At 43.2% G+C, this 9883-nt stretch overlaps 2 protein-coding genes across 2 annotated transcripts in view; one reads left to right on the top strand and one right to left on the bottom strand.

Moving 5' to 3' along the window:
* Positions 1 to 1949, bottom strand: LOC104993322 (elongation factor 1-alpha 1-like). Its single transcript, XM_010846526.1, has 2 exons — positions 1794 to 1949; positions 1 to 1537 (listed from the first exon to the last, which is right to left on the bottom strand). Exons 1-2 carry the CDS (start codon positions 1932 to 1934, stop codon positions 296 to 298), a joined length of 1383 nt encoding a protein of 460 aa, XP_010844828.1. The 5' UTR covers positions 1935 to 1949; the 3' UTR covers positions 1 to 295.
* Positions 1950 to 7881: 5932 nt separating this feature from the next.
* The window catches only part of TMED9 (transmembrane emp24 protein transport domain containing 9), a 4093-nt gene continuing 2091 nt past the window's right edge, over positions 7882 to 9883 (top strand). The window contains exons 1-3 of the mRNA XM_010846525.1: positions 7882 to 8099; positions 8276 to 8376; positions 9442 to 9567. Coding sequence (XP_010844827.1) covers positions 7916 to 8099; positions 8276 to 8376; positions 9442 to 9567 — 411 coding nt within the window. The 5' untranslated portion in view covers positions 7882 to 7915. The remainder of the gene's footprint in view (positions 8100 to 8275; positions 8377 to 9441; positions 9568 to 9883) is intronic.

Here is a 9883-nt window from a genome sequence, read left to right as displayed (position 1 = left end):
TTTTTTTTTTTTTTCATTAAGCTTTTTTTAATGGGTCTCAAATTCTGTGACAGATTTTTGGTCAAGTTGTTTTCATTAAAAAGTACTGATTTTAAAAACTAATAACTTAAACTGCCACACACAAAACATATGGTCCACAAAAACATTCTCCTTTCCTTCTGAAGGTTTTACGATGCATTGTTATCATTAACCAGTCTTTTACTATTAAACTTAAATGGCCAATTGAGACAAACAGTTCTGAGACTGTTCTTCCACCACTGATTAAGACTGGGGTGGCAGGTATTGGGGATAATATTCATTTAGCCTTCTGAGCTTTCTGGGCAGACTTGGTGACCTTGCCAGCTCCAGCTTCCTTCTTGTCCACTGCTTTGATGACACCCACAGCGACTGTCTGTCTCATGTCACATACAGCAAAATGGCCCAGGGGAGGATAATCAGAGATGCTCTCGACACACATGGGCTTGCCAGGAACCATATCAACGATGGCAGCGTCACCAGATTTCAAGAATTTAGGGCCATCTTCCAGCTTTTTCCCAGAACGATGATCAATCTTCTTCAGCTCAGCAAAGTTGCAAGCAATGTGAGCTGTGTGACAATCCAGCACAGGTGCATGTCCAGCACTGATTTGGCCTGGATGGTTCAAAACAATCACCTGAGCTGTGAAGCCAGCAGCTTCCATGGGTGGGTCATTTTTGCTGTCACCAGCCACATTGCCATGACGGACATCTTTGACAGACACGTTCTTGACACTGAAGCCCACATTGTCCCCAGGAAGGGCTTCACTCAATGCTTCATGGTGCATTTTTACAGACTTCACTTCAGTTGTTACATTGACTGGAGCAAAGGTGACCACCATGCCAGGTTTGAGAACACCAGTCTCCACTCGACCCACAGGGACAGTACCAATACCACCAATTTTATAGACATCCTGGAGAGACAAACGCAAGGGTTTGTCAGTTGGGCGAGTTGGTGGCAGGATGCAATCCAGAGCTTCAAGCAGGGTGGTTCCACTGGCATTGCCGTCCTTACGGGTGACTTCCCGTCCCTTGAACCATGGCATGTTAGCACTTGGCTCCAGCATGTTGTCACCATTCCAGCCAGAAATTGGCACAAATGCTACTGTGTCGGGGTTGTAGCCGATTTTCTTAATGTAGGTGCTGACTTCCTTAACAATTTCCTCGTATCTCTTCTGGCTATAGGGTGGCTCAGTGGAATCCATTTTGTTAACGCCAACAATTAGTTGTTGCACACCCAGGGTGTAAGCCAGAAGGGCATGCTCATGGGTCTGCTCGTGCTTGGAGATACTGGCTTCAAATTCACCAACACCAGCAGCAACAATCAGGAGAGCACAGTCAGCCTGGGATGTGCCTGTAATCATGTTTTTGATGAAGTCTCTGTGTCCTGGGGCATCAATGATGGTAACATAGTACTTGCTGGTCTCAAATTTCCACAGGGAGATATCAATGGTGATACCACGCTCACGTTCAGCTTTAAGTTTGTCCAAGACCCAGGCATATTTGAAGGAGCCCTTTCCCATCTAGAAAGATTAAGGACGATTACTTGGTAACTAAACCATGAACTCCAGCATGAAATTCTTTTCCCTAATTTGGAAAAAATGCTGGATTTCACTTACAACTGTTACACTTAACTTCATCTACCTTATTTTCAAAAGTTAACTGACTTAGCAAACTTTGCAATTTATCTTATAACTAGTAAAACTCTAGACTAGTGGCTAGTTCTCGGAAAATCACCACTCAATTCATTTGCTCAGCCAATATTCTTAGTTTGCCTACCTCGGCAGCCTCCTTCTCGAACTTTTCAATTGTTCTCTTGTCGATCCCGCCACATTTGTAGATCAGATGGCCAGTCGTGGTAGACTTCCCTGAATCTACGTGCCCAATGACGATGTTCATGTGGGTCTTCTCCTTTCCCATTTTGGCTTAGGTTTAACGGTGGTTTTCACAACACCTGTGTCCTGGCGGCAAACCTGTTGCGAAAAGGGTGTTTCCATCTTAAACATAAGAAAAATCCAAACATGTGGACCAATCACTGCTATGAAGCATCATCGTCACGGTTTTACCCACAATTCTCTCAGTCAGGCACTGACTCAAAGGAGCTGGAGTTACTTTCTCCCAATTGCATATTGATTTATGTAGATTTCTCAGGACTTCTTTCTGAACATTAATCAATGCTGTTTCTTACATTTGGTGTATAGACTAGAGATAGTCATTTGTAAAGTGTTACAATACTACCTACTCCAAGTTACCTACTAGTAGGTGGGATGAAAAAAACTATTTCACAAATTAATGCAAAAAGCCCTAACAATTCTATTTTGGTTTATAGTATCTCAATTTTAGGAGTAATATTATCAACTTCTCGATTACCTGTACAAATGGATGGGAAAAAACCATAGGTCTATAAATTACAGTGAGTAATCAAAAAACTTTTCAAGTGCATTCATCTGATTGTTTTCCAGAATATCTATGTTTTGTTATAATAAATATTTTCAAACAAAATCAACATGTATTAATGTCCTTAAACCATCCAGGCTTCATTAAACTCTTTTCACTTACTAAACTTTTGTATCTTCTTTGTTTTGACACACTTTCCTTGCTCTTCTCTTCTGTATGTCAGGAAGTTTTCAAATCATTTAGTTCAAATACTGAACTACTCAATAAGCAGCTACTTGATTTTTTTTCTTTTTCTGTATGCACCACCTGGCATGTAGGATTTTCGTTTCCCGACCAGGATCAAACCCGTCCCCTGCAGTGGGAGCCCGGAGTCCCAACTGCTGAGCCACCAGGGAAGTCACAACTACTGATCTTTAAGGATGACTTCGGAGGAGTGGTCCTCACCAGGTGCTTTATCCCTGTTGTTTATTTGCGCCCATCTCTTGGATTGGACATAGTAATAACAGTTTTCGTTGTTGAGAGCTCTTTTCAGTCATTATCCCCAAGAACAAAGAAGAGTTGGTTCTAAATTCAATTCAGATTTAAAATTATTAAAATTTACCCCAAACAATACAAAATTTGGTTTTATTTTTGCCCTTCAGTTACCCAATGTGAAGTCTGGATAAATAAAGAATGCACAACTATAGCTTTCTATTTAACTTCTATTTTTGCTATTTAAAATGCTGTTTACCCTCAAACCCTTCTCCTTCTTCATATTCCTTTGCCTCTATTCTATACTTGAGATTTTTTTCTCACCTATTGTAAAAGAAATTGTGATGTCTATTTTCATACAATTTGATTTTGGAATTTTGTCACCTGATGTAGTGAGTTCTTCCAAAATAAAGTTTTTTTCCAATAAAATTTTAAAAAGTAAAATGAAATGAAATGATCCTCTTGCAAATAGCATATAGTTGGTTGTGTTTTTTACCCATCCTGCAAATCTTTGTCTTGACTGGAGAGTTTAATCTATTTACATTTAATAAATTATATTTAAAATAATTACTTATCAGGAGGGATTTACTTCTGTCATTTTGCAATTTTTTTCTATTTCCCTTATAGCTCTTTGTTCCTCATTTCTTGTGTTTACTTCTTTTGCATAACTTTGTGTAGTGAAACATTAAAATTCCTTTCTCATTTCTTTTTGGGTACATTCTTTTTTTTTTGCCATACCTTGCCATACACGGGATCTTAATTCCCCAATGAGGGACTGAGGCTGTGTCTTATGCAGTGGAAGCGTGGCGTCTTAACCACTGGACTGCCAGCAAAGTCTCTTGTGTATATTCTTTAGCTCTTTTCTTTGTGGTTACCATGGAGATTATATTTAACATCCTAAAGTTATCACACTCTAATTTGAATTTATACCAGCTTACCTTCAATAACATATAAAAACTCTGCTCCTTTAACAGCTCTGTTCTCACCCCTTTCAGTTGTTTATTACAAAATTTTATCTTTATACATTGTAATGGTTATTTTTTTTACTATAAAAAGAAACTAACAGTTGGTGCATGCAGTAAGCTGAATAAATCTCCAAAATTATGCTGAGTGAAAAAAGCCAGTCTCAGAAAGTTACATACTGTATGATTCCATTTATATAACATTCTTGAAATGACAAAGTTATAGAAATGGAAAACAGATTAGTGGTTGTCTGAAGTAAGAGGGAGTTAGGGGTTGGGTAAGAGGGTAGGGAGGTGGGTGTGGCTATAACAGGACAACATGAAATATCCTTGTGGTGAGAGAACTACTGTTTCTGGACTGTATCAATGTCAATATCCTAGTTGTAATATTGTGTTATACTTTGCCAAGAGGTGATGGGACCAGATGCCATGATCTTAGTTTTCTGAATGTTGGCATTTTAAGCCAACTTTTTCACTTTCCTCTTTCACTTTCATCAAGAGGCTCTTTAGTTCTTCTTCACTTTCTGCCACAAGGGTGGTGTCATCTGCATATCTGAGGTTATTGATATTTCTCCCAGCAGTCTTGATTCCAGCTTGTGCTTCATCTGGCCTGGAATTTCACATGATGTACTCTGCATATAAGTTAAATAAGCAGGGTGACAATATACAGCCTTGATGTACTCCTTTCCCAATTTGGAATCAGTCTGTTGTTCCACGTCCAGTTGTAACTGTTGTTTCTTGACCTGCATACAGATTTCTCAGGAGGCAGGTCAGGTGGTCTGGTATTCCCATCCCTTTAAGAACTGTCCACGGTTTGTTGTGATCCACACAGTCAAAGACTTTGACATAGTCAATAAAGCAGAATAAATGTTTTTCTGGAACTCTCTTGCTTTTTCAATGATCTAATGGATGTTGGCAATTTGATTTCTGGTTCTTCTGCCTTTTCTAAATCCAGCTTGAACATCTGGAAGTTCATGGTTCATGTACTGCTGAAGCCTGGCTTGGAGAATTTTGAGCATTACTTTGCTAGCATGTGAGATGGGTGCAATTGTGTGGTAGTTTGAACATTCTTTGGCATTGCCTTTCTTTGGGATTGGAATAAAAACTGACCTTTTCCAGTCCTGTGGCCATTGCTGAGTTTTCCAAATTTGCTGGCATATTGAATACAGCACTTTCACAGCATCATCTTTTAGGATTTGAAATAGCTCAACTGGAATTCCATCACCTACACTAACTTTGTTTGTAGTTATGCTTCCTAAGGTCCACTTGACTTCACATTCCAGGATGTCTAGCTTTAGGTGAGTGATCACACCATCATGGTTATCTGGGTCGTGAAGATCTTTCCTGTATATTTCTTCTGTGTACTCTTGCCACCTCTTCTTCTGCTTCTGTTCTGTTAGGTCCATCTTCTGCTTCTGTTAGGTCCGTACCATTTCTGGAGTTTATTGTGCCCATCTTTGCATGAAATGTTCCCTTGGTATCTCTGATTTCCTTGAGGAAATCTCTAGTCTTCCCCATCCTATTGTTTTCCTCTATTTCTTTGCATTGATCACTGAGGAAGGCTTTCTTATCTCTCCTTGCTATTCTTTGGAACTCTGCATTCAAATGGGTATATATTTCCTTTTCTCCTTTGCCTTTAGCTTCTCTTCTTTTCTCAGCTATTTGTAAGGCCTCCTCAGACAACCATTTTGCATTTCTTTTTCTTGGGGATGGTCTTAATCACTGCCTCTTGTACAATGTCACAAACCTCCATCCATAGTTCTTCAGGGACTCTGTCTATCAGATCTAACCCCTTGAATCTATTTGTCACTTCCACTGTATAATCGTAAGGGATTTGATTTAGGTCATACCTGAATGGTCTAGTGGTTTTCCTTACTTTCTTCAATTTAAGTCTGAATTTGGCAATAAGGAGTTCATGATCTGAGCCACAGTAAGCTCCCGGTCTTGCTTTTGCTGCCTGTACAGAGCTTCCCATCTTTGGCTGCCAAGAGTATAATCAATCTGATTTCGGTATTGACCATCTGGTGATGTCCATGTGTAGAGTCATCTCTTGTGTTGTTGGAAGAGGGTGTTTGCTATGACCAATGTGTTCTCTTGTCAAAACTCTGTTAGCCTTTAACCTGCTTCGTTTTGTACTCCAAGGTCAAATTTGCCTACTACTCCAGGTATTTCTTGACTTCCTACTTTTGCATTCCAGTCCCCTATAATGAAAAGGACATCTTTGGGGGTGCTAGTTCTAGAAGGTCTTGTAGGTTTTCATAGAGCCATTCAACTTCTTCAGCATTACTTGTCAGGGCATAGACTTGGATTACTGTGATACTGAATGGTTTGCCTTGGAAACGAGCTGAAATCATTCTGTTGTTTTTGAGATTGCATCCAAATACTGCATTTCAGACTCTTTTGTTGACTATGATGGCTACTCCATTTCTTCTAAGGGATTCTTGCCCACAGTTCAGTTCAGTCGCTCAGTCATGTCCCACTCTTTGCAACCCCATGGACTACAGCATGCCAGGCCTCCCTGTCCATCACCAACTCCCAGAGTTTACCCAAACTCATAACCATTGAGTTGGTGACCATCTCATCCTCTGTCCCCTTCTCTTCCCACCCTGAATCTGTCCCAGCATCAGGGTTTTTTCCAATGAGTCAGTTCTTTGCATCAGGTGGCCAAAGTATTCTTGCCCACAGTAGTAGATATAATTGTCATCCGAGTTAAATTCACCCATTCCAGTCCATTTTAGTTCACTGATTCCTGAAATGTCGATGTTCTCTCTTGCCATCTCCTGTTTGACCACTTCCAATTTGCTTTGATTCATGGACCTAACATTCTAGGTTCCTATGCAGTATTGCTCTTTACAGCATCTACCTTGCTTCTATCACCAGTCACATCCACAACTGGGTGTTTTTGCTTTGGCTCCTTCCCTTCATTCTTTCTGGAGTTATTTCTCCACTGATCTCCAGTAGCATATTGGGCACCTACTGACCTGGGGAGTTCATCTTTCAGTGTTCTATCTTTTTGCCTATTCATACTGTTCATGGGGTTCCCATGGCAAGAATACTGAAGTGGTTTGCCATTCCCTTCTCCAGTGGACCACATTTTGTCAGAACTCTCCACCATGACCTGTCCACCCTGGGTGGCCTTAGATGGCATGGCTCATAGTTTCATTGAGTTAGACAAGGCTGTGGTCCATGTAATCAGTTTGGTTAATTTTCTGTGATTGTGGTTTTCAGCCTGTCTGCCCTCTGAGGGACAAGGATAAGAGGTTTATGGAAGCTTCCTGATGGGAACTTATAGCAAATGTTGATACCCCAGTGAAAGCGAGTCACTCAGTCGTGTTAGACTTCTTGTGACCCCCCCATAGAATATACGCGTCCATGGAATATATGTATCAATGGACCATAGAGTCCATGGAATTCTCCAGGCCAGAACACTGGAGTGGGTAGCCTATCCCTTTTCCAACAGATCTTCCTGACCCAGGAATCGAACTAGGGTCTCTTGCACTGCAGGCGGATTCTTTACCAACTGAGCTACCAGGGAAGATTGGGATGTCTCTAAAAAGCTTAACTTTAAAAATACCTGAAAGTATTACCATAAAATGTTATCATTTGTTAATTCTGTAATTATCTGTTAATTCTGAGTGGTGGTTACAACAGCAGTAATATAGCATGTAGTTAAAACAGCACAAAGGAAAACACAAGCAGAAGCAAGCCCAGAGCGGCAGATCCTACTTCCCAGGGAAGTCAAGCATCCTAGGTTAGGCTCCTGTCCCTTATCATAATTCGCTTGCCGACTCAAAGTACGTTAGTTTCATCATCTGCAGAACAAAACAAACTGATAATCAACACCAGTCACTGGGCGGCGATGAGAGTTAAAGGGGAAAAAAATCCAATTCTGCAGCTCTAATTTGGCCCTAGATAGGAGCGGCGCCCCAATCAGGTACTGCCGCGCCGCGGCCTCGGAGCATCTGGGACTTGTAGTCCACCCGGCGGAACTCGCTGTCCCGGCAGCTCCCGCGGCGGCGGCTGGGCTACGTGGCGAGGGAGGCTGCGCCTGCGCGGGCAGGTGGGGGCAAAATGGCTGCTGAGCGGAGCTTGTGGGTCGTCGGGCTCTGCCCTGGGTCCCGGTTGGGTAGGGTCGTTCGGGTCCTCCTCCTATTGCTGTGGTTTGCGGCCCGCGGAGGCGCGCTGTACTTCCACATTGGGGAGACGGAAAAAAAGTGCTTTATTGAGGAGATTCCGGACGAGACCATGGTTATAGGTACGGGGGAAGGGAGAGAGTTTTCAACAAGACCGCGGTCTTGGGGTGGGGGTGGGGGGAGTGCGGGAGAGTCATGTCTTCAGAGCCGGGGGCAGGCTGCCTCGCAGTGCCCTGGCCACCGTGGACCCGGCGCCACCTTGCGCTCCTCAGACTGGTCTCGCCCCGCTTCCCTCCAGGAAACTACCGGACGCAGCTGTATGACAAGCAGCGAGAGGAGTACCAGCCGGCCACCCCTGGGCTTGGCATGTTCGTGGAGGTTAAAGACCCAGAAGATAAAGTGAGTCGGCCCCGCTGAGCCCCGCACCCCCAACCCCGCTTTGCACTTGGGCGCCAGATCAAGCAGACATTGGTACTTCCCCTCATAGTTTCCGCATCTGCTAAACTGGTAAAAAAAAAAGAAAAAGAAAAAAAAAACCGTTGGTACTGTGGGAAGAACCTGCGTTTTCACTCCAGTCTAACCTTGGGCTGTTTCAGTGCTAGCTGCTTCTGTCAACTTGTTACTGATCTCAGTGTGACTTCGCCAAGTCAGTTGCTTTCCCTGAGCCATTTTTCTAGGTCTGTGAAATAGAAATTCATCCATCTTACAGATGTGATGGGTGGATTAATTGTGGTGCTGGAAACCAAAGAGTTTTGTTGACTCTAAAGCTGTGGCATATAGACTTTAGGATATCAGGGAACAGGGTATTTTCCAAAAAGAAAGAGCAGCTTTTAATTTGACGAATAAGGATATTAAACCATATCCCAAACCAACTAAACAAAACCGTTTAGCTGTCAACCTTTCACTTAGAAGAATCAGTGAAAGAGTTGAAAGGGCATGAGTTATGAATAAAGTAAAGAGCTTTCCAAGAGTGGCCACATGCCAAGTTCATGTCAATCCCTTTCTCCAGATAGCTCAAAGGCAAGTTTTTGGCAACTGCTGCTAACAACATTGGAACTTTTAGTGTTGTGGGGTGTCTCTGCTTGTCAACTTTTAAGGTACTTAGAGCCGGTGTTCTTGCCTGGAAAATCCCAGGGACGGGGGAGCCTGGTGGGCTTCCGTCAATGGGGTCGCACAGAGTCGGACACGACTGAAGGCGTCTTACCAGCAGCAGCAGCAGTAGAGCCTTAAGCACCATTCAGCCTGCTCAGACGGTAAAACGTCTGTCTACAATGCGGGAGACCCCGGTTCGATCCCTGGGTTGGGAAGATCCCCTGGAGAAGGAAATGGCAATCCACTCCAGGACTATTGCCTGGAAAATCCCATGGACAGAGGAGCCTGGTAGGCTACAGTTCATGGGGTCGCAAAGGGTCGGACATGACTGAGCAACTTCACTCAATGCTCATTGAAGTCTCTGCTCTCCAGGTTATCCTGGCCCGGCAGTATGGCTCTGAAGGCAGATTCACCTTCACCTCGCATACCCCTGGTGAGCATCAGATCTGTCTTCACTCCAATTCCACCAAGTTCTCTCTCTTTGCTGGAGGCATGCTGGTAAGTGGACCCATGTTGGATTCTTTCAACCTATAGCTCATCAAGACTGGGAACTGGTGGTACTGTAGGTGACTGTCAGATTTTGTGTCTCTTAATACAACTGGGTTTCCAGTGAACATTAAGGGGGTGGTTGCAGAGCTTTCTGTATATGCTTTGGTGAGAGCATCAGCCAAGGCTTATTCTTGCCTTTGGGCCTAGAGCCCCATAGGGCCAGACACTGAGGAGGCCTCAGTCAGTGTTGGCTAAATGAACAAATGAAGAAAGGTGGGAGGACCAGCTATTAGGCACTGGCAGGAAGACAGAGCAGGGCTACCTG

This window comes from Bison bison, unplaced genomic scaffold (assembly GCF_000754665.1).
Source record: "Bison bison bison isolate TAMUID 2011002044 unplaced genomic scaffold, Bison_UMD1.0 scf7180017864238, whole genome shotgun sequence".
In the NCBI taxonomy this organism is placed as follows: Eukaryota; Metazoa; Chordata; class Mammalia; order Artiodactyla; family Bovidae; genus Bison; species Bison bison.
This window is presented reverse-complemented; position numbering and strand designations above follow the sequence as displayed.